Source organism: Equus quagga, chromosome 13 (assembly GCF_021613505.1).
Source record: "Equus quagga isolate Etosha38 chromosome 13, UCLA_HA_Equagga_1.0, whole genome shotgun sequence".
Classification (NCBI taxonomy): Eukaryota; Metazoa; Chordata; class Mammalia; order Perissodactyla; family Equidae; genus Equus; species Equus quagga.
Window position 1 is genome coordinate 33016343 of NC_060279.1, and position 25361 is coordinate 33041703.

Genomic DNA, 25361 nt, shown 5'->3' on the forward strand with positions numbered 1-25361 from the left:
GGCTCTTGTCGTCTCAGCACCTGACTCGGACTTCTCGGGAACACGAAGTGATTTAAGGCCTGAAAAGAAATGAGCAATCCTCAAGACCATAGGCAGAAAAAGTCCCCGTGAGACAGGAAGCCTGCTGGTTCCTGATGCTTAAACTAGACAGTAGAGGCAGCACTGCCTAATACGGAGCTTGCTTCTGCTGTGGCGTCTGTGAGCAGCTGCCAGGCTCCTCGCCAGGCTCCCTTCCCTCTCCTCACTGGCTGATGGATCCCAGGGGACTCCTCTCCTTGAACTTCCTGCTGTTTCTCTTCCTGGCTTTTGAGCTGAGCTGCGGAACAGGTGAGTGTTTATCTATTAGAGGGTTCAAGTCCTGTGATCACCTGCCAGGAATCAGCTAGCCCCATGGATGGAGAGAGGACGCAGGGGCTGGAGGCTGTGGTTCGTCTGTCTCTTCCTTAGGGGCTGGCTCTGAGTTTCGCCTCCCTCTTTCAAAGAGGAAGGAACATTGTGAGTTCCTGGGCCCCTGGGTTCCAAGGCTCAGCCCCAACAATCCTAGTTTCCAAGGAAACCAGGAGCTCTAAGGCAAAGGCTCTGGTCACATTCTAAACCAGCCTCTCACAGTGAGAGGCTCTGGACAAAGTCTTGATTGAGTGCTTGATTTTGCATGGGTATCATTCTGGCAAAGATCCAGGCTGAGGGACCAAGCTCGAAGGACAAAACTCTGGGCGAAGATTACTCCTACACCCCTGCCCTGGGAGGGAATCCTCACACATGCAACAAGCGGACAAACCAGAAACATGGCCCAACAACAAGGAAGCGCTGCAGTGAGAAGAGAGGGTAGAAGTGAAAACCCTAGGAGTTTGGTTGAAAACAGAGAGTGGCCACAGTGTGGTCATACCGGTGGCTACTTTCCTGGAAGAGGTTTCAAGGCAGCAAGAGGAGGAGAGGCCAGGATTTCTGGAGCCCAGGGCTGATTACAGTAAGTGGGACATACAAATCGGGAACCCTCAGTGTCAGGACTGCTCCCGTGTAGGGCCAGACACACAACAAAGCGTTTGGAGCAAGGCTCTTCTCCTGTCTTTCTGGCTTGTCTGCCTCGGAAGGTAAGCTGGTGTTCTGTATTTAGTAGTATCAGGGCTGTGAGAAAAGGTATTTGGGAGAGAAAAGGCCAAGCAAGAAGTGGACTTTGGGCTCACTGGGGAGCGGGGTGAGAATCTCCTTTCTGCTTAAATGCCTTGGGACTTTGGTTAGACTGTGGGAGGCAGCCTGGAGCAGAAGCGGCATTAGGGAAGGGGGGAAATCCTGAGGCTCCGGTTGTTCTGCGCTTGGGGTTTTCAGGACCGCAAATCCATTATGGACTTTTCCAGGAAAAGCCCAGAGATAGGCGAGGGATGTCGCAGGGGTTGCATGTGGGATCTGTCTTTTGCCAGACTCCTGGGTGAAGAGGCCCTTCCTTGGCTCCACGTTTCCTCGGAATAAGGCAGAGCCGTGGCTCTTGCTTCACAAGGTCTAGGAGAGGAATAATTGAGCTCAGGGCTTAAAAAGCCAAACTGAACCATTTTAAGCCATCACAGAGAGAGCCAAGCCTTCTTGGGTGCACCCCACTTGTGACTCCGCCATTTCTGGAATACTTCTTGGTGACTATCAGGAGTGATGGGGCAGAACAGTGGGCTGGACTTTTCCATTTCTGTGCTTGCTTATCTCCTGGCCAGCCTGGCCCATGGTGTCTCCAGTGCCACTGATAGCCGCACCACTGAAGGCTTTGGAGGTCACGAGTGAGAAAGAGCCCAGCCCCATGGGGTGTGTCTACCCAATCATCAGCAACTCCCTTCCTTGCATACCATCTTCTCTGAAATATGTACCAAATTTTTACAGTGTTTTTATTTTTAAACATGCACCCTTTCGTGAAACCCCAATAAAACCCAGACGGAAATGCTTTGCAAATAAGATAGGTCAGCCATGACAGATTTACCCAACCAAGAAGCCCGATTCTTGTAAAATCATCTCTCCTCAGTTCACCTTCCAATTCCGTCAGAATTGTAAAAATCAAAAAGTCTATGCGTCCCTTCCCCTAATAAAGTGAATTTTCCATTTCCCCCAATGATATTTTTTAATAGACTTTATTTTTAGAGCAGTTTTGGGTTCACAGCAAAATTGAGTGGAAGGTACAGAGATTTCCCCCTACCCCTACACATGCATAGCCCCCCCATCATTAACATCCTCCACCAGAGTGGTACAGTTGTCACAATTGATGAATCTACCTCAATGGGATTTTTTATTCCTCCATACAGGTTTTCCCCACCTCCTTCACACTTAACATGGGGAGACATGAGAAACAAGTGAGTGGGTTCTAGACTTGGCCCAACCATGTGTGTTCATGGGCCCATTTTATCCCAAGACGTAGATCTAGGCCCTTCTATTTCTCAAAAGCTTTAAAACTGTGATGTCACAACATCACCTTCGCTGTCTCCAGCACTGGACTGGAAATCAGAAGATTAGGGCTATTTTGTTTTATCCATAGACTGACTTTGTACAATCCCATTCAGCAACTATCTATTAGGGACATATCATGTGGCAGGCACTATGTGAAGTGTGGGTAAAGCACAATAAATAACCATAGACTCTGGCCAGCACGCTACACAGTGTCTGGTACCCGAGAGCCTTTCCACAAATGCCTGTTGGAATAACAATGTTAGCACGTACAGCATGCTTGATATATACCAGGCACTGTTCTAAGTGCTGTATGTGTATTATTCATTTAATTTTCACACCATCCCTATGAGACATGTGTTATTATTATCAACATTACAATTTTATAAAGAGGAAAAGGAGGCACAGAGTAGTTTAATAATTTCTTTGTGGTCACACAACCTGACTCCAGAGGCCCCAATGAATGAAATTGCATAAGCTTATATTTAGGGAAGGAGGGAATGCTAAAATTTGTGTCCATGACCCATGGTAAAAATTAGAATATGCTGTCTATAAGTAAAGCATATGATTTGATTTTAATTGAATTGAAACGAATTGAAGTATAGGAATTTTCAAAAGGTGAGAGAAGTTGATAAAATCACCAAGAAGTAGAATGCCCATGGAGATACTTGGTCTGGAATTTGGAAAGTGAATAACTTCTTTCACGACGTGAGTTTTCATTTACCTTTTTGCTAGCTAGTTCGTTTATTGAAAGAGTATCACATGAACGTCTGCAAAACTTTAACAATAGGAAAAGGTACTGGATGGAGGCAAATCTCCCTTCCGTACCCCTCTCTGGAGGCAATTACTGTTACCAGTTTCTTGCATGTCCTTCCAAATATATATGTCTGGTAGGCTGGATTTTTATAGGACTTGAAGAGTATTCTGAATGAAGGCACAAATGCATGGGTGAAGAGTTGTGAGTGTTGAGGGGGAATGGTAAGTGGTCTGTTAGACCTGAAACCTAAGGTTCATGGCTAAGGCACTTCCATCTCTTCACCTGGCAAGCTGAGAGAAGGGTTCCCATCATATCCCTCCATACTCTACCCCTTAGGGAGGTAGCAAAGGGAAAGAAGAGCACATTCCAACTTTGGAGAGAGGAGAACTTAGACTCTGTGTTGTCGTTTGTCCATTCATTCATTCATTCATTCATCCCATTTAGTTTTTTCATTCTCTTGGGCAACAAGGATTTGTTGCGTTTCTATCACGTCCCAGGTGGCTGTTAGGATTATAGCAGTGAACAAAATAGAAACAGTCCCTACTCTTGGAAGCTTATAATTGAGGATTATAAGGATGACAGACAGTGAACCAGAGTCAAAAGCGTGATGAGTGATATGAAGGAGAGATGCAAAGTGCATTAGAAGCACGTGGTAGGGAAACCTAATCCACACTAGGGGTCAGAAGCTGAGACCTGAAGGATGGAAGGAGTTAGCCAGGCACCTAATGAGCAGTAACAGCCTTTCAGGCTGGGGGACGGTAAGTGCAAACACTCTAAGATAGAAAGACCCAGCAGCTTCGAGGAATGGGAATAGGAGGACGGCCGGTGGGACTACTCTTTACAAAGCAGCCTTAGACAAGTTCTCTTTTCTTTCTGGGCCTAGATTTGCCATCAGAACTGTGAGGCCTATAAGTTCTGCCTCTTCTTTACCTGAAAGAAATGCTGTAGCAGATGCAACAAGCCCATGTGAAAGGATCAGGGCTGGGCCGAAAAACCAGGGGAGATGGGAGTGTCATAGGTAGAATCCCTCTTGTGAAAGGGTTTGCTACATTCTACCAATTTCAGGAAACTATCCAGTGACCCGTGTGAATCACTCTACTTTGTAAGTAGAGTTACCCCTGAAGGGAAGTGAGTTGGTACTAACAGCTACGAATGTTTCCTCTAGACTCTTTCAGTAAACAGGGGCCGACTGAATCACAGCCCCACTGGAAAACACTCATCAGGAGGGCAGACATTTCAAGAGCAGGGACTCCACTTGCGAGGTTTGATGAACCACTTTAAAGTCCCCACTCATCTTTCCACTCCTGCTTAGGTGGCAATGATTTCAAGCAACCCCTCTAGACCCAGCCACTCGCACGCGCTCAGTTGTTACGTCATCATTCTTTATGTGGGTTGTGGGATGTGAGGGTTTCTTCCTGATGAAGTTTTGATTCCACTCCCCGTGAGTGAGTGTTCACGAGCTGCTCAGCCTGTCCTCTTCTTCTGCCCCTTCTTTTCTTTCCCTCTTTCCCCTCCTATTTTCTTTCTTTTATTTTCTCTTTGATTTTTTTTTGACTACTTCCTACCTCATCCTATATCCCCTCTTCCTCCCACTCCCGGCTAATTCCAAGTCTGAAAGCAGCTGCAGTGCAAAGAGTCTGTTGGGTTAGTTCGGGGAGGGGCACTTGGGGGACAAATGGGAGGGTGGAGGGTTATGATCTGAGAAGGAGGATCATTTCCATTTCTTTTTTCTCTGTATCAAAATTGGTCTAAAATGTCAACAGGATGATAGTGATTCTTAATCTGGTTTTGAACCTCAGATCCTTTTGAGAGATGACATTTATGTACGTGCTCCCAAAAAGCGTATGTATGCTTATCTACACAACTTTTTGTACACAATTTCGGGGTGCTAGTGCACCATATGACATTTCTACTAGCACATATGCCTCTAATTTTCTGTTATCCCTTCATATATAGACGTTTAAGTTCAGGATTCAAGAGGTTACTCTCTTGGGTACTGTACCTACCACATTCTCTGGACAGTCAGACATTTATAAGTGTGACTGGAAGAAAGTCCAACATGCTTCCCACTTTATCTTTGCAAAAACAACACTACCAGGGCCGGCCCCGCGGCCGAGCGAGTTCACATGCTCCACTTCTGCAGCCCAGGGTTTCGCTGGTTCAAATCCTGGGCACGGACATGGCACCACTCATCAGGCCACGCTGAGGCAGCATCCCACATGGCACAACCAGAGGCATTCACAGCTAGAATACACAACTATGGACTGGGGGGCTTTGGGAAGAAGAAGAAAAAAAAAAGAAAATTGGTGACAGATGCTGGCTCAGGTGCCAATCTTTAAAAAGAAACACTACCACCAACAGCAGTATTCCTCATCTAATCAATTAAGCAACAAGGGAGAGCACACTGTTTTAAGCGTTGATGTATTAGCGATGTTTAAAAGAACAGATGCCTAATTGCCTTTCTCACTTTTCCTTAATAATTATGAGTCTCAACCACTTTAATCCTGATGTTAGCCCAAGTAGACTGCTTTTCTCTTGTTCCCAGTCTCTGACACTCTAGTCTGATGTCAACTGGACACTTCCAGGACAGTGCTGGGATTTCAGGGCATTCTGGTCTCAAAAATATTTTGACCAGTTAGCCCAATTTTCCAACAACCCATCTTAACCGTAAGTTAATTGTGTCTTTTCTAGGTGGCTGTATTACTTAATCAGACGGTTTTATTTACTCTTCTGATTTTCTTATCAACCAGAACAATCTATGCTGTCTCTGAGTCACAGACTCTTTCTTGTATGAACATTAGCTGATGGTTAAGTTCAGTTATTAAGTTCGGTTACATATGGGGCAAAGCTAAATAAGAGAGATTTTAGATAATACGGCTTTTGGTGTTCACAAATCGAACAGATGTTTATATGGCTTACTATATGCCAACCACTGCTGAAGGTTCTAGGGATAAAACAGTTAAAACAATGAAATTCTTCCTCTTGAGGAGTTTGTGTTCTAGTGGGGGAGACAAAAATAAAATAAACAAAAATACAATACCACACAGTGATAAGTGCAATGAGAAGCGGGGTGCTATTTTAGTTAGGATGGTCAGAGCAGGTCTCTCAGAGGAGATAATTTTTTGAGCAGAAACCTAAAATAAAGTGAGAGAATGAGCTATTCAGATATGTAAGGGAAGAGATTCCTAGAGAGAGAGAAGACAGCAAACACAAAAGCTCTGAGATAGGAATGTTCTTGATGAGTGAAGGAACAGCTGGAGCCCGTGTGGCCTTGGTGCAGTGAGAGAAGGAAAAAGGGCTGGAAATAGAGTTGGAGAGGCACCGAGGACTGGGTTATTCGATCTCTGAAGCCATAAAGAGGACTATGAATTTTTTCTCTATGGGTGCTGGAAAGCCCTGGAAGTTAAAAGCCAAAAAGAGACAAACTCTGACATAGTTTGTAAGAGATTATTCTGTCCATTGTATGGATGCAGGGAGAGTAGTTGGAAGACAGTGGCAGTGCCCAGGCCTGTGAGGGTAGAGATGAAGGAGGTTCGAAGAGCTCGAGTGCCAGATCTCTTCTGAAGACAGAGCTAACAGGATTTGCTGATAGACTGCATGGGGAGTATGAGAGAAAGAAAGGAGTCAAGGATGATTCCAGTGTTTTGGCTTGAGAATTTGGGGGAATTGTAAGGTTTGCAGAAGGGGCTATGGAATCAAGAGTTCATTTGCTAAGTTTGACGTGCCCTTAAGACCTCCAAATACTGATCTGTGTAGGCAGGTTGGAGTACAGTGAAGGGTTTGGGTGGGAGATGTATCTCTGTAAGCATTCCAGAAATATGTTAAACTATGCAACTGGATAAGCATGACTGGGAAAGAGAAGAGGTCGGAATACTGAGTTCTGGGAAACTGCAATATTTAGAGGTATTTAAGAGCAGAAGTTTCCAGTCAGAGACTGAGAAGATGCAGTCAATGAAATAGGAAGAAAACGGAGAGTGTGGTGTTCCAGTAGCCAAAGGAAGACAGTGTTTCAAAGAGGGAGTGATGAATTACGTCAACGGCTTCTGAGAAAGCAAGATGAGCACGGAGAATTGACCTGGTCTCACAGAATATCCGGTGACCTTGACAAGAGTGTTTCCAGTGACCAGTAGGGAAGAATGCCTGTTTGGAGTGGGTACAAGGAAAAATGGCTCAGGAAATGGGGACAGAAAGTATAAACACACATTAAAGGACTTTTCAATCAAGGAAAACAGAGAAATGGAGATGCAGCTGGGAATGGACCTGGGATCAGGCGAGGGATTTTTAAGATGAAGGAAATTATCTGTTGGTGTGTTGTGTGTTGATGGAAATAACCCACAACATGCTGTGCCAACAATAAAGCTAATGATGCAAAGGATGGGGACAATAGCAGGAGCAAAGCCTTGATGTAGGTGACGTCTCCATGAGGGGAGAGGCAAGCCTTAAATGGGAGTATAGACTATCCACCCAAGTAGGTAGGTTGATTTGGTGGTGGTTACAAATAGAAGGGTGTTTTTTTTGTTTCTTCTACTTTTTCAGTGAAATGAGAAGCAAGGCTATCAGCAGAGGTTTGGGGTTTGAGGAAAGAGGAGGTGTTAAATTGTCAGCAGTAGGATTCCTTACAGTGGTTTGAAAGGTTTTTGGTGAGGTTTTTTGTTTTTGGTTGTTGTTGGCTCAGCTTTTTTGAAAAAGAGAAATAAAATAAGTTCTCACCCTCAACATTATTAACTATCTTACAGTGTTTTGGAGAGCCAGGATTCCATAGTTTGAACACTGAGCTTACAACCTTCCTGACTCCACATCCCTCAGATTTTCTCTCCTCATCTTCCAAAATGATGCTTCTATAACTTTGGTCCTCTGGGCTCAAGAGCTCAGAAACACTTTTGATTGTTCTCCATCTTCATACTATATACCTAATGGTGGTGAGAAGTCTGGTCAAGGAATTAGCTGACCCAGATTCTAGTCCAGTTACTAGTTATGTGACTTTAGAGAAGTCACTTAACTTCTCTATGTCTTAAGTGCCATAGCTATAAACCTGAGTTGATACAATTCCTTCCCAGATCAAAGAAACCCAGTGTCCTAGTTAGTCTATACAGTTCTATCAAAGCAATTTTTAAATTTCCATTGGGATTTTAGAGACTGAGAATGTAGTGGGACGCTCATGACAGTCCTTATCAAATACTAAGGACCTGACAACCCTAGAAATAATCCAAGAGGAGGTGGGAGAGCCTCCAGTCTGCCATTCCTGATGCACAGACACGATGTGATTCTCAAAGGGCTCCGTAATAAGAGATTTTCTTCTCCTTCCTCCCACAGGTGAGGGCTTGATGAATTGCCCAAAGATCCTCGGGCGGTTGGGAAGCAGTGTGCTGCTGCCCCTGACATCTCAAGGGATAAGTAAGAGCATGAACGAGAGCATCCACATCCTTGTCGCAAAGGCAGAATCACAGGGAAGTAGCGTCAAGAAGAAAATAGTGTCTCTTAGTCTGCCAGAAGGAAGCTCTGTGGGCTATCTGGAGGATGGTTACAAGTTTCATCTGGAAAACCTGAGCTTGGAGATCCCAGAAAGTAGGAAGAAGGATGAGGGCTGGTACATCATGACCCTGGAGGGAAACATTTCGGTTCAGCACTTCTGCCTGCAGCTGAAGCTCTATGGTAATGGTGGGTTCCCCCGAGATGGTCCCTTGCCTAAGAAATTTGGCTTCTCTGAAGCAAAGGGTCTTCAGAATTGGAAGCAACCTGAGAGATCATCTAGTCCAGGGGTATTTATACTGAACTTCAGGAAGAAGTTTTAGAAGTTCACAAATCTTTTTTGTCCAAATTGCCCATCGGTGGTAGCTGATGAGCACTAGGAACCCTTACCCCATTTCCCCACGGAAAGGGGCCCAGCTGCCTGTGAGCTAGAAGGCCTGGAGCCCACGAGTCTCAATTTGCAAACAAGACTTTGTCTGAAAAAAGTTGGGGTTTTTTTCCTGATTTTTAAAAATTTTGAATGCCACTGATGAAGCCCAACCTCTCTTTCATAGAGGAGGACACTGAAATCCAGAGAGAAGCGGTTTGCACATGTTACACACATCTGTGTGGGTGGTTCACTGCACTAGGAGTCCTGGGGAAAGGAGAGCTGAAACTCAGCCCACGCACCACTCACCAAGCCCTGCGCCCTGGTGGAAGAGGCACCTTTTCCTCATTTAAACAAAGGCTCTGGTTTGTAGTCGCTTAGTTGCAGAACTTAAGCTAGAACCTAAGGTCTATCTGAATGTAAGGCCAGTGCTTTATTGAGTCTCTTGAACTGCCAACCCCTCCTGAGTGCATCCAGAGGCTCCCTGGAATTCCTTGGAATCCTGAGAGCCACGTGGGCTGTCCTGCTTCTTCACAGTGACTTCCTTATGTCTGAGGATGGGACAGAGAGCCAGCATTTCTTTGAAATCCTTGGGTACCTACTGGAGAGACAGTGATACTCTCCCTGCTCTTCACTACCCCTAGCATTCCCTTTCCTCCAAACAGTGGATGCAGAATTCCCACAGCCTTCCACCAGGTACCAGGGAGTTTTGACTAGTCCAGCTGTGGCCCCGGGGAAAGGCTGCCATGAGCATGGAGATTATGCATCACACGTTTTCCAGAACAGGTCACTGCCTTTGTCATATCTTGTGATTAAATTCTTACCTTGGAAAATATGGTCTCTGCAACCATGATGTTGTTCTCAAGTCAAAGAAAGAGGCTGGATTTTTGGAGTCAGACAGACCTAAGTTCAGATCTCAGCTTGGCTGCTTAGAAACTGAGTGACATTATGGAAGACACACTCTCTCTCCAGGACTCAGTTTCCTCATCTATAAAATGGAAATAATTATAACTAGTGTTATAATTGTTGAGAAGATTAAAGAATATGATGAATGTGAAATTCCAAAATTGGGCCTGTCCTATAGTAGTTGCTAAATAAATAAAACTTTCCCCTTTCCCTTGTCTATTTCACGACATTAAAGTGAGATAGATTACTGGGGGCTTGTGACTATCCCTACTCCAGACACACTAGCACTTGCCACACACACACACGCACACACATATACACCAGATAAAATTCCACCACTAAAAGTCATTCTTTTAGGTCTAAGAGGTAATACTTTATTTAGCCAATGACAATTAAAAGACAAACTCCACGGATAGAATTCAGGAGGACAGAAGCACCAGGAAGGGCAAGTGGAGCCCTCAAAGCATTCATAGGAGGAGGCTAAAAGGCGAATTTTTCTTCTCTATTTTATCCCAAGGTGGTACCAGAAAGGAGCATAAGGGGAGAGAGGGACAGTGCAAAGCAGTAGGTCCCCACCAGAAATAAATCACACTGCGGACACACAGAGAGGGAAAAATATCATTAGGCTGCATTTTCTTTTAACAACAAGGTTAAGTCAGAATTCCAGGGGATTCATTTCAGTAATGGCTTCCTTCCTTCCCCTCCTGACAGAGCAGATCTCCACTCCAGAAATTAAAGTGTTGAACCGGACCCAGGAGAATGGGAACTGCAGCTTGGTGCTGGCCTGCATGGTGGAGAAGGGGGACCATGTGGCTTATAGATGGAGTGAGGAGGCGGTCACCCACCCACTGAGCCCAGCCAACGGCTCCCACCTCCTGTACCTCACCCTCGGCCCTCAGCATGCCAACAAAGTCTACATCTGCACCGTGAGCAACCCCATCAGCAGCTACTCCCAGACCTTCAGCCCGTGGGCCGGATGTAGGCCGGATCCCCCAGGTGAGTGCCCTGGTGGCAGCTAGCGTGCCACATTAATGATGTGGGTTCAGTCCCCACCTGGACCAATTGCTTTGCTTCCATGGCCATGGCTCTCACCTTGGTAAACATGCTTTATATTTTCTGTATGGCTTATGAAAGCCTCTCACGTGCATTCAGTGAGTGCCCTCTGCTCATAATGACCAGGGTGGCATTATGACACTGAGTTCATGCTGAGGAAACCAATATGAAATGATGGAGCCAGACCCAGAGCCCAGGTCTCCAGGTTGTGACCCTTCCTCTCCCCTCCTGCCTTGGTTCCAACATGCAAGGGCGGCTGGGTGAGGGAGTGCAGGCGGCAGGTCCTGACCCCCCAGTCCAGTTTCCACTAATGGTAGAACAGTCCTACACCATTAGTAAGTATTTATTGATCACTTATGCTGTAGGAAATCGGGAATAGATACAATACATGAGCTCTGCTCTCTAACAACGTGTGGTAAGGATCAGACATGAAACATTTGCTCAGTAACGAAAAGCAGGATATAATGAAGGGCCACCTTTTACGGCATGGACTGTGAATCCTATAGCAGGTCAGACAGCCAGGGGGGTCAGCTCTCTACGACTTGGACTATGAAGCTGGCAATAATGATAAAGCGAATAACACTTTATTGTTGGCAAAGCACTTTCAACTGTGTAATCTCTTTTGATCCTCACAAGAACCTTGCCGGATAAGAATTATCAGCATCCTCATTTTGCAGATAAGGAACTTGAAGCTCATAGCATTTAAGTGCCCTCCTCAAGTTTCTTCAGCTTGTAAATGATAGAGTCAGCACCTAACCTTAGATCTTCTAACGGCTCTTTTGGCTGTTGTTGAGGAAGATCAGCCCTGAGCTAACATCCGTGCCCACCTTCCTCTACTTTATATGTGAGATGCCTACCACAGCATGGCTTGATGAGCAGTGCCACGTCTGCAACCTGGATCTGAAATGGCGAACCCTGGGCCGCCAAAGAAGAATGTGTGCATTTAACCACTGCGCCACTGGGCCAGCCCCTGACGGCTCTTTCTCTAGAAAGAAAAGCATCATTATTCTGTTAACAAAAGGAAGGGAAGGCTCATTAAGTCAGGCCATCTAACCACTTAAGGTTGGAAACAGGATAGACCACTGAATCTTTTCACCAACTGATCTTGTGGCCACCCCTCAGATAAGTTCGGGGACAAAAGGACCAGTGTGCTGGCCCTGCAAGGCATTACTAATACCCTGACATTCTCCTCTGTGTCCACTGTGAAGAAATAGGAATCATTCCAAGGAGACTTGTGTACCATAGTCTATGAGGAGGACTTTTCCAGATGACAAAGGATGCGGGAACAAGAGAATCCAGCCAGGTTATGCCCTTCAGCATAGCACCTCTAGTCAGAGACTCCCTGCAGGTATTCCCAGATGGACTGCTGGAAAAATCGCATCCGGCCTCCAGTCTGCATCTGAGAGTTCTTTGGTAAAGCTAACCCACTGCATGTTGCCTCTCCCATTCACGGCAGAATTAGGCACCTGTCCACCCACTAGATGTGTGTGGCTGCTTGTCCCCCTTGCGTGCAAACCACACTCAGAGGCTGTCCTCCAGTTCGGACCTCTTTCCCTGCCCACAGCCATTCAGAACGTGCTACCAGGACCAAGAAAGCAGTGTCACATCGTTTAGAGTTTACAGAATGTGGCCCTAGAGATCCTAGATCCAATTCTACCCTTTCTACTTACAAGGATAAGTCACTTAACCTGTCTAAGACTTAGATTCTTTATCCAAAGTAATAACAACTGACAGGTCTTCATTGTTTGCTATATGTCAGTTACATGGCACTTCATTTAATCCTCACAACAACCAAACAGTATTAGTATCCACTTTATAGATGAGGAAACAAAGATATAAAAAGGTCGTACATAGAAGGGCCACCACGGTGGCGTAGTGGTTAAGTTTGCACACTCCACTTCGGTGGCCTGGGGTTCACAGGTTTGGATCCCAAGTGCGGACCTAAACACTGCTCTTCAAGTCATGCTGTGGTGGCATCCCACATACAAAACAGAGGAAGATTGTCACAGATGTTAGCTCAGCAACCATCTTCCTCACCAAAAAAAAAAAGGGTCACACGTAGAGCAAGTGGCAAAGCTGAGCTGTCTGATCTTGGAATCCTCATAGGTACTGGTAGAAGAGACAATTCACTTTAAATGCCTTATTAATCATAATAAAAATGTGGGTTTTTTCTTGGGGCTGAGGAAGCAGTAGACCCTCCCCCTGCACAGCCCTCTCTGATCATAGCAACCCTCTTAGAGTAAAGACAGGGCACAAAGGTATAACCTAGTCTGTCTCAAAAAAGAGGGAGAACTCTCTTCATGCTGCTCAATGTGGTTTAACAAGAATTTAATTAGTGCATTCCAAAGTCTTGGTAGGCCATAAAGCTTACACTACTGCACTTGGCTCATGACATTCTAAAGAAGCATGTAAGGATGCTCTTACTCACCTAAGCCACTTTGAGAACCAAGTATGCACTAGCTTGACCAGATTTATTGGGTAGAGAGCAGACTCTTGTGAGATATGGAGGGACAAGAAGCAGAATCATGGCGCCATGGTAAAGCCCTGTCAGGATCTCAGCTCAGTCATTAAGAGAAACGCCTGTCACAGGGCAGAATTTCACTTTCCTGGCCTCTGTTTTATCATCTGTAAAATGAAAAGGGTGAACTGGTGAAGCTCTTTCCAGAGTTGATATCATATGATTAAGTTTGTATGTACATTAGTAAGAAGTGCTAATAAAGGGTTACCAAGGTGTGTAAGTTTGCTAGGGCTGCTGTAACAAAGTACCACAAACGGGGTGGCTTAAACAATCCAAATTTATTGTCTCATAGTTACAGAGGCCGAAAGTCCAAAATCAAGGTATCAGCAGGGTTGGTTTCTTCTGAGGGCTATGAGGGAAGGAGTTGTTCTGGGCCACTCTCTTGAGCTTGTAGACGGCTGCTTTCTCCTTATGTCTGTTGACATTTTCTTCCTTCTATGCATATCTCCATAAAAATTTCCCTTTCTCTTAAGGATGCCAGTCATATTGCATTAGGGCTCACCTGTAATTAGTTTGCTAGAGCTAATATCAGCCCTGTTGGTCTAGTGGTTAAGATTCTGTGCCCTCACTGCCACAGCCTGGCTTTGTTTCCTCATCAGGCAACCACAATACCCATCTGTCAATTGTCCTACTGTGGAAGCTGCATGTTGCTGTGATGCCGAAAGCTATGCCACTGGTATTTGAAATACCAGCAGGGTCACCCACAGTGGACAGGTTTCAGCAGAGCCTCTAGAATAAGATAGACTAGTAATAAGGCCACCCACTTCCAAAAAACTGGCCATGAAAACCCTATGAGTAGCAGTGGAGCCTTGTCTGATACAGCGCAGAAGGCGTGAGGATGGCACAAAAGACCTGGCAGGGTTTGTTCCACTCTGCTATACAAAGGATCACTAAGAATCAGAATCAACTCAACAGCACTGACAACAACAAGGGCTGTCATAACAAAATACTACAGGCTAGGTGGCTTAAATAATGGAAATTTATTTTCTCACAATTCTGGAAGCTAGAAGTCCAAGACCAAAGTTTTGCAGCGTTGGTCTTTTTCTGAAGCCTCTCTCCTTGGCTTGTAGATGGCCGCCTTCTCGCTGAGTCTTCACATGGTCTTTCCTCTGTGCATGTGCATCCCTCATGTCTCCTTCTGTGATCATATTTCCTCTTATAAGGGCATCATTAAGATTAGATTTGGGCCCATGCACCCTAATGACCTCATTTTAACTTAATCACATCTTTTAACACCTTATCTCTAAATACAGTCACATTCTGAGGTACTGGGAGTTAGGGCTCCAACACATGAAGTTTAGGGAGTGGGGACACACTTCAGCCCATAACACCACTCTAATGACCTCATTGTAACTTGGTTAACTCTGTAAAGATCCTGTCTCCAAATGAGGTCACATTCTAAGGACTTCACCATATGGATTTTGGAGGAAACACAATTCAACCCATAAGACAAGTAGAGATACCTTTCGCTATCTCCAGGGATGAGGGAACATAGCACGTCAGAACCAGATCACACAGCTGGTTTGTGGCATGCCATTTCCAGTACACCAGGTTGCCTAAATACAGAAAAAAGAGTTTTATTAGTTCATTGGTTTGTGTTTGCAAATGAATATTACTAGTTCTTAAAATACTGTGCTTAGTTCAACAAAACATTTATTGAGGTTCTACCACATTTCACCATTGTGCTAGGAGCTAAGTACACAAAAATAAGAAAACACATGATCTTGCCCTTAAGGAAGGAAATAGTTCTATAAATAACTCATTATCCTTGATTGTTTGGCGTGATAGGTGCAAAACAGAAGGATGTGCAAGGTAACGAGAGGAGGGAATGATTGAGACTATCTCAGGGAATCAGAGAGAGCATCACAGAGCATGTGACATGAATCAGGTTTTGAAGAATAAGTAGAAATTACCTAAGCAGATAAAAAAAGACATTCTAGGCGGAGGGAAAAGCAGATCCAGCTGGGTCTTGTTCTGTACTATCCTGTAGGTGACGGGAACTAATCAAGAGTTTTAGATGGAGGAGTGACATGGTCAGCTTTACATTTCAGAGAGGAAATTCAGTGGTGTGAAGAAGAGACTGGGGCAGAGAAGAGGCATAAGAAACAGAAACTAGTTGTGAGGAGGCACCATCATTGCAGTAATTCATAAAGAGATGATGAAGCCGAGCCAAAGCAGTGACTGTAAACAAAGTCTTCATAGAAGGGGAATCCCAGGCCTGGGATGGAGTGTCGGAGTCTGAGGTTTATTAGAGGTCACTCCATCATCTGCAATGAGAACGGTGATGTTAAGACATTTTTTATTTTCATTAATGAAAAACTCAGAACGGTTGATGATGTGATGAGACCAAATGTGATGTGATGTCAGTACTGTCTCTTGTTAGGACTCACTTAAATTAAACTGCACAAGAACATATTTGGCCCTAAAAATCTTCTTTTCTAATGACATTTGGCCATGCTCTTGGTCATGTATTCATCCTTATTTCAATTGTCATTTTAGTGTTTTACAGTAAGAAACACCTTAACGTCTGCAGTTATGAAGCATCTTTTTTGCCAAGTTCAAATCCTAGGGTGCTACAAAGCACTCTCATTAGGTCATGCAAAGCGTGTTGATGTGGGTCAGCTCTGGACAGTCTGTGACTTGCTGCTGTCCTTCATGACCATGTTCTGAGATGATTATGTCTATGCTAGAATGAATAATACAAAACCTTAACTAATTCAACTAAAGGGGAATGCCCCTGAAAGCTCATCTTGAAAAGAGGACCCTTTTCGGTAGATTAGCTAAAAGCTGGCTCAGCAAGTCTGAGTTAGCTCAGTGGAAGAAAAAACTGACACCTGCCAGGGAGCCCCAGGGGCTCCCCCTTTCTAACAAGGCCATTTCTTCAAACAGGGAGCTCCCATTGTTAGAGTTACCTAGATGCTCCATAGACAGAGGCAGGTCCCTCTTCAGGGCACTCCCAATACAGCAAGCATGACAACAATGGTAGAAGGATGGAATTTGGGTACCTCTCATGGACCAGAGCCTTGTAACACGGCCACACTTGCTACAAGGGAAGCTGAGAAATGTAGTTGTTAGCTGGGCTGTCATGTGACTGGACGAGACTTGCATTGCCACAGAAGAGTGGGGGAAATGGTGCTGGGGACACAGCTGGTAGCCATTGCAACACAATGCTGGGTGGGATAGGCAGGTGTAAGTGATTTTTCTGAAGCTGTGAACTCTGTAAAAAGTTCTATTTGGATGGCCCCAGATCTTAAATTAGTATATGATTTGTGAGCATCCCTCCCCCACCCCCAATTCTGAGTGGAAACCGCGGCCAACAAGAAGATATCTCTTGGCGATGGTTGACTTCTTCAAGTAGATGTGTGCCGTGTAGGCAGCCTTGCTGACAGAACCACATGAAAGGCAGGAAAGAGAACTGGCATTCTCAGACCGTTATATTAGCATCTCAGTGTCTCCTGGGGCGGACTGCATTTGCTTCTCAGATTCTTTTTTGTTTTCTTCTTTATCTCCCTTTAAGAAGAAGGGTTGGAGACTTGAGGAGACAGAGAAACTTTTGTGTTTCTGTGGCGGCAGACTTTCAGAGATGAAAAAGGCCCTTCAGCATTTTCCTTGGAGGCATGGTTACATGCCAGGTTATCTTGTTTAAACCACAGCCAATAGAGTAGAAGACCAAAGGGTGGAGACGCATGCAAATTACTTTTCATAAATGGCACTGGAGTTCTCAACCACCCTCCTCAGTTCCCTCTAAGAGGTTCCAGGGGGGAAAAGTCCCAAACCTCCTGTTCAACAATGTTCAGATATGGCTTCCTTGTGAATGAAGACTGGGGTCTGTGGATCTCAGAACAACGCTGCTCTGATTTGTGAGCACTGTCATCCCTATAGGCCTCGCTACATGATTGAGCAGAAAGAGGGAGAGCTAGTTTCTGCCACAGGAAATGGTGGTTTGAAAATGGAGAAAAAATTTAAAAAGAAAGAAAGAAAGAAAATGAGAACACAGGTGGTGCTAGGAGAACAGACATGCATTTTCCTCCTGGTTACACACTGCTATTATAAAGCATATGCCAAGTAGGACATTGCTTATTCTCTTCCACTCCTGCCTTGGGCCATTCAGAAGGCAACTCTGCATTCCTTCTGAGACCTTCTTATACTTAGCACTCTGATAATTCTTAATAAAAGAGTACATGACAGTCTTCTCCTAGCTTCCTTCTATGGCTTATAATTTAATTTAACTTAGGTCATCACACATATATTGAGTGGCCCCCTGCCCTACATTGTATCAGGTGGAATAGGGGATGCAAATAAAGCACAAGGTATAGGGTATAAGTTCAAGGAATTTACAATCTAGGTAGGACTGCTATACATTAGTAAGTGGAAAAATATTATCATATTAAAGAAACCGCTGCTAGAACTCCTCTCTAGAAGGGAAGTGTTTGAAGAGACAGTACCTTAATAAATGCTAGAGGGCAGAAGGTAGGACCTCCCTGCAAAGAATGTGGGTTAGATGGCTCTGTCTGAGAAAGGGGGAAGACGTTGCTTGTGCAGATGGAAGAAGAGAAAGAGAGGCTCTGAGCCTGTCAGATGGTGGAAAGCTGCCTGGTTCACGATGGAATCTGCTCCCCGTGATGCTTCAAAGCTACGGTAGAGGATTCAAACCCACAGAATTCTTAGTGCAGGTTTTGGTTTTGGTTTTGTTTTTTTGTGGAAACTGATGAAGGCACTGAACCTTGCACCCAGGAAGGCCCAGACTAGAGCAAGTGGAATTGCAGGAGCAAACACTTAGAGGATCACAGTGAACCTATTGCCAGAAATTACAGAAATCACAGGCAACCTGACCCCAACAAGCCATAAAAGTAGCATTTTTTCTGTATTAACCCAAATTCCTGAGAGTAGAGTCCCTGACCTCTGGTTTCCATATAAATATCATCATTAGATAATAGCACCACATAGATGAGGACCAAGTGCAAAAATACTTGGGCCTGCTAGTCAGATAGGGAAAATAAGTCATAAGCTAACGACAGGATGGGGCTGAAGCATCTCCAAACGTCAGTGAGGGGACTCCCCCGGACTTGAGATCAAACCTGTTTCCTTGTCCTTCCAATCAACCAAGAATTTACCGAGGATCTATTACTTGCCAGATACTAAGAGAGCTGCAAAAGGAGTAGAGAGATGGTCTCTGGCCTCCAAGAACCTAGCAGCTAGTTAGGGAATTGAGCTAGTGGAAAGAGCTGATATTTATTCACCAAATGCTGGGTTCCAGCCATTGCTCTGGGCACTTTCTATACATTCTTTCACTGATTCATCAGGACAACTCTGTAAACTGAATATTGTTGTGCTCATTTTGAAGATGAGGAAACTGAGGCCCCAGAGGATATGAGCAGCCCATTTAAGGCCATAGATCTATCAAGTGGTAGACCCAGAACTTGAATCCAACTTTCTAGCTCCAAATGCCCTCCCTTAAAATGGTCTCCACAGCAAAGATAGTGTTGCCACAATTCAGGTTCTAAGATGCATGTCATAAACCAAGGTGCTGGCAAGTCTGTGGGAGAGGGAAGCGTGGGAGCTGGAATGGTCAGGAAAAGTGACACAGTGGAAGTACGATTGGCCTGGGGGTCAAGGCTGAGCAGACCTTCTGGACAGCTGAAGGTGCAGCGAGAGGAAGAGTAGAGGGGCAGAGCATGGGGGCCAGAATGGGCAGGGATGATGACGGGATGAGTCGTCATCTCAGAGAGCTTTTGACTCATGAGGTCGCCCAGGCGTCCCAGCCTGCTGCTCTCCTTGTAGGGGTCCCATCTCTGCCAGCTAAAACACAAACTGTAAAGTCTACAGTTCTCATCTCATTAGCTGCCGTCAACTTCTTCTGTGACTCTATGGACACTTGTCTGAGTCTCAGTTTCCTCAACATAAAATTAGAGAGTTGGGTGAGATAAGCGCTATAGTTCCCTAGGGTTAAAAAAATCTATGGTTTTGAAAGTACGTATATCAGCCATGTATACTATCTGTACACTCAAGAGATATGGTTAAATAAAACCGGAAAACAACATCTTCTATAGAAAACTGATCCCATATCCTCTAACACAACTTTTTAGAGATTAAGAAACATTCTTTTAAATAAGCAGTTCTCAAAATATGGTGCCCACACCAGCAGCATCAGCATTATCCAGGAACCTGTTAAAAAAACGCAAGCCCTACTGCCGACCTACTGAATCAGAAACTCTGAGCGTGAAGCTCTGCCATCCACATGCTACCAAGCCCTCTGGGTGATTCTGATGCATGGTAAAGTTTGAGGACCATTGTCATAAATAATCCTGGATTCAACTTCAAATCGTAAATAACAGCCATTTTGAGTACACTCATAGATTTGAGTATATTCATAGATTTATTTAATCCCTCCCCCAACTACCTTATGAGGTAGGTACTTTCATCATCCCTATTTCATAGTTGAGGAAACAAATTAGAAACTTGATCAAGTAGTCACAACGGTGAGTGGTGAACTAGCATTTAAACCTGAGTATTATGACTGCAGAGCCCATGCTCTTAGCCACTAGAAGGCTCCAGTGCTTCTCTCAATTTGGGGGATGGAGCAAGAGTTAAGCAAGATAGGAAATAATATATATATATATATAAAATTAGAATTTTTGTAAGGAAATAGTATACAAATAAAGGAGAAAGACAAATGATATACAAGGGAAAAACTGGCACATAACAAAGCATTAACAGTCCTAATATATAAAGAGTTCTCACAAATGAATAAGAAAATGATACTACATTAAAATGGCCAAAGGATATAAACGTAACTCATAGAAGAAGAAATGTAGATGAACAGTAAATATCTGAGAAGATATTCAATCTCATTAGTAGAAAATAAAGTTGGTATTAAATTAAAGCAAGATTATTGTTTTTTGCCCATCACTGTGGTAGAAGTGGAAAGAAAACAGTGACATCCACTACTAGCTGGAATACAGAGAAACGAAAGCAACCGCTCAGCCCATGTACGGGCATGAGAGGATTGAGGTGCTGATGAGATTAAGATACAGGTGCTGATAAGATTGAGAATTCCTACAGCCTTTTGGAAAGTATATGTTAAGGTTTAGTAAACATTTTGAAAACTAAAAGAAAATCTATGATTTAGTAACTTAAATCCTCAAAAAGATCTGTATTACTTTGTGTTCAAAGACTAGGAGAAAAATTAGGGCTTATGAATTATCTTTCAGGACCATGGCAAGGTTGCCTCTCAGACCTGGCTGGACTGGCAGAAGCTGGTCATTTATGTCACAAGACAAGGGTAGCAGATGGTTTTCATCCTCCTGAGACCCTAGAAAAGAGAGGGCTCGCATTATTGTGCCCTCTGGACCTCAGTAATATGAGACAGTCATTTTTAGTTTATGTGAGTAGATAGGTGGCAGAGCTGTCACAATAGGTACCCAGAGACAGGAGAAAGGCTCACCTGGCAGGCGTAACTGGTAAAGTTTTGTCATCTGCTATTTTCTAGTTTTAGAGGCGCCACCTTGTTTGTTGGTTTTATTTTGTCTTTCTCTCAAATGAAATTTGAGAGAAATGCTACCTTTTAAAATGATTTAAATGGTTGGAGGGTTTCTCCTTAAACTAACTGTTTTAGAAGGTCCCAAAATACAACAGAGAAGAAGAAAGAGGAAATAGTCTCAAAATAGTTAGTGCTACTATGACAGTCTGCTGGGCAAGTTCCACAGTCTAATGAAACATTGTGGTGCTTAGGCTACTGGCTCTTCTTCTTCTCTTAGGATTTGGGAGGTTTCTCCATGGGTCCCTCGTGTTGGCAACATAAACCCTGAGTTATTAATCATTAACCACTCTCTTTCTGTCTCTGTCTCTCTCTGACACACACACATGCACCTCTGCACAGAGGGTTCTCAGCAGTCATAAGCCGTTCAGAAGGGTCATTCGGAGTGGAGCTGCTCACAGGGCAGCTCCAGCCTCAACGGTGATTCCATACTCAAATTTCATGCTTTATAGAAATTCGAGAGTCTTACTACAACTCTCTGCTTGTCCCCAGTCATATGTTTTTGATCCGGTCATATGACTCTCTGCTGAAGTTGGTATCTGAGAGGTTCAAACATGTTTAATTTAGGAAAGAGTATCTATAGTTTGGTGAGATTCCTTGGGATGACTTGATGTGTGAAAGGCCTAGGAAGGAAAATAGAATCTTTTCAAAGTCAGGAGGCAGCTTCTGGTTAGCCATCAGGCTGAAGGCCCACTTGGATCTTGGTGCGATGCCTTTTATCAATTCATTGAGACTTCAGTCTGTATCTTTAGTTAACTCTGTAAACACCTGAATTGTGTTTATAAGCACTCTGCTCCTTTGTAACTCACCTATTTCTTCCTTTTAACTTCTTTCCAAAAAATCCATCGCAGTTTCTACAACAAGCAGGCTGATTCCACAATCATTTTTATAAGTTACTCTTATACATTAATGTCAATACCTAGTATTATACTATTTATAACCTTAATGCTATTACTTTACCTAGAACCCTAGTGCTTCAGGTTGACCCCCACTGTTAATCACCCTGGTTAACTTACCCCAAGCTTATAAGTCTCTCTGACTCTCCAAGAAGTCTGTCTTACATATTCAGCCATGTTTCTACTCCTTGACCAAACTCTAGTTCTTGAGGCTCTCCTCGTTTGCTTCCTTATCCATAAACTAAGAGTAATGAGAGTACCAACCTTGTAGGATTGTTGTGAGGATTAAATACATTAATTAACACAATGCTGCACTAAAAAAACTACCTGGCCCATTGTAAATGCTCGATAATTGTCTATTATCTTATTCAGCCCAATGTCTTGTTTACTGAGGCAATAGGTCTCATTCACTGTTTTCCAAAGTTCTGCTCCTGGTTCAGGATTTAGTAAAGTACATTAAGGAGGAAAAACAATAAAAATTGGCTTTGTGATTTTGAGGCTGGGGGATTGGTACTCCAGCAGAAATGTTAAACATGGGAATCACTGAGAGGGAAAAATACATGCTTCTCTTTCAGTTCAGGTCTAGTGAATTCAATAGTTATTTGCATGGAAGGACGATAATAGCACTATTGTGTTTATTTAAGAAAAACAAAAGTAGATATCTCTTCCTCCCAGTGTCTCATGAGAATGGCGTGGGAGTATGGGGACAACACGTGGAGCTGTCATATTCTTTTTAAGAAAATGGATACAAAACACAGTAGAGATTTAAAAATAGAGAAACTGGACAAGGAGTTGACCTAGGAGAGGCAAGGATAAGTTTAAATTTAGATATGTGGTCTTTGCGATGAAAATAAAGCATTTAAGTAGAAAAATCTTAATGGAAATTAGGAATATGAATGTCAGGTATCAGGAGAGAAGTTAGGATAAGAAAACAAGTACAGAAATCTTCAGTGGTCCAAAGCTGATCTCTAAAATCATCAGAACAAATGTCTTCCTTGAGAAGAATGTAGAAAGAGAGCATGAGGCTCAGTCTCCCCACTTCCGTGTAGGATGTTTTTAAACTCACAGTACTTTTGAGATTGCCCTTTGACTTTTCTTTCAGTATCAAGACAATGGGGACTGTATGCTGGGCTGTGCTTAGGGGGCATCGCTGGTGTCATCATGATTCTCACAGTGGCAGTACTACGGTTTAGAAGAAGAGGTAGGTGTCTGACAACAAAGAGATTCTTATCAGACTCTGTGGTAAGCAGGGGACCTGTCACCACTTTGGCTCTCTGCTGGGAGCACCTTTGCAAAAACACTAAATGAACATATCCTGGGATCTCACTCAGTTTGGTCTAATTCAACATGTCTCGATCCCCTATGTTAGGCTACGGGGATAAAAAGAGAGATGAGCCATAGATATCTAACGTGGGAGACCTTACACAGATAATTATGTCCAACATGACCAGCACTGCAGTAGAGGTACGTACAGGATGCTGAAGAAGTTCAAGCAAGAGGCTTAACAATATTCACTAGAAGCAAAATTCAGGGGACTCTCTTGGATCTCGTTCAAGAGAAGTTATGATTACTGACTAATAAAAGATGATTTCACCCAAGGGTTGAAACCTTTCTGTAATTTCCTTTTATCCTTATGATATCCCTCTGAGAGAAATAGGTAGTTGTTTTTATGTGACATAGCAATGGGGTAACAGAGACACAGAGAAGCTAAGTGACTCGTGCAAGGTCTCCCAGCTAGTTGATGAGGGAACCAGAACTGTAATTATGTCTCCTAACTACCAGGTTGTGTTCCACTGGGAAGGCCCACAGGTAATCAGAAGACAGCTGAGAGAAAACTCTTTACTAAGATTTTAGCATAAATTCTGACTCAGCTTGGGAAAGTATGTGATTTGTGAGGTTGCTTAAAGCCAAACTAAATAGTATGGAAGTCACCCAGGGTAGACCGAAACCATTAAGGCCCAATTATTCCCTTGAAGTTTAAGTGCCTAGAGGCAGTATCCCTTGACCTCTCCTCTAGATTATCCTAGGATTCAATATCTCAGGGCAATGTGCTCCCCTCGGCCACACTGTCCACCACCCAGCCACACTAAAGTCAGAAGGTCCTGCCCCATGACCATGACAGATCCCCAGGCCGGTCTTCCCATGGTGAGGATGGAATTTGCTCCTTACACCACCGAGGTGATGGCCCATCTCATTCTCAAGTAGAGCAATGTTCTCCATATGTACCCTTTTGGGAAAAGCCCTTACCTCAGCACTCTGATGTTGGTTTTGCTTATACAAGAAAATCTAGAGCATGGCACAGCCGCCTACTTTTGTCTCATTTCCTCCACCTAAGAGTTAGCTGGGGAGGAGATGAGGGGGTGGGGCGATTCAGACAGAAATCATGATGAGGGCCTAAGAGGATGGGGCAAGGCAACCACATTCGGCTTGCATAATAAGGAGCAGTGAGATACCGGGGATGAAAAAACGAAGATTAACACTCCCGCCTTAACCTAGCTCATGAAGGTCCTGGGATCCGAACCCACATCTTTCCTCAGCTACATTCCACTCATCACATGGCTGTGCTATGAAGGGAATAGTGCTCCCCATCCTACCACAATTCCCTACCACCTTCCCCAACACAGACACCCGCCCTGGTTTCTAATCATGCGTTCCTTATAAGCCAGGAACACACAAAACCCTGCCTCAAATCCGTGGAGAAACCTAGACTTAATTGCTGTACCCTCCTCAAGACTGTGCTCAAGAGATTCTGTTGGCAGCTTCTAATGGTGTCATCTCCAGAATGCAGCCTGAATCTGAAGGGTTTCAAACGGACTCTCTGGTAATTTTGTGTCCAGGAGAATACACTGGTTAAGAACATAGGCTTGGCATGAGACAAACTTACATTCAAAGGCAGCTTTTGCCACTGACAAGCTGTGTGACCAAACAAACACTTTAACCTCTCCTCTGCAAAATGGGGATAATATTATGTACTTCATGGTATTGTTGTGGGGATCCATGAGTCAGTACACAGAAATCACTTAACATAGTGCCTTCCATGGATAGATAATAGATGAAAGATACACACATACATTCCTACAAACAAGCATACATACATACATAGAAAGACACATCTCCTAACACAAGCAAGTTAAAACAACAGTGTTTAAATCCTATGGCCAGCAGAGGGCAGCGCTCGAAGCATCTGGGAACTGTACCTACAGCAGATTTAAAGGACTTGAGGTCATGGTAACATAAGACAAATTTATGCCTCAGGGGAGAGCTTACACAGACACTAGACAGTTTACCCCTTCATTTTACAGTTATGATAAGAGAAGAGATCCATTGAGATGACGTGTTTTGTCAATGCCACAAAGCTCATGAGGGCTAGAATGTAGGTGACCTAATTCTAAGGCCAAGACCTTTTTCATTAGACCCTAAGGCCTCACTGACTGAGCTGA

General features: G+C 44.0%; 1 protein-coding gene across 1 annotated transcript in view; it reads left to right on the plus strand.

Annotated features, from left to right (window-relative positions):
• The first annotated feature begins 222 nt into the window (after positions 1 to 222).
• Positions 223 to 25361, plus strand: part of SLAMF1 (signaling lymphocytic activation molecule family member 1) — a 36845-nt gene continuing 11706 nt past the window's right edge. Inside the window, exons 1-4 of the mRNA XM_046683556.1 lie at positions 223 to 327; positions 8489 to 8827; positions 10629 to 10913; positions 23024 to 23122. Of these exons, the coding sequence (XP_046539512.1) occupies positions 252 to 327; positions 8489 to 8827; positions 10629 to 10913; positions 23024 to 23122 (799 nt within the window). The 5' untranslated portion in view covers positions 223 to 251. The remainder of the gene's footprint in view (positions 328 to 8488; positions 8828 to 10628; positions 10914 to 23023; positions 23123 to 25361) is intronic.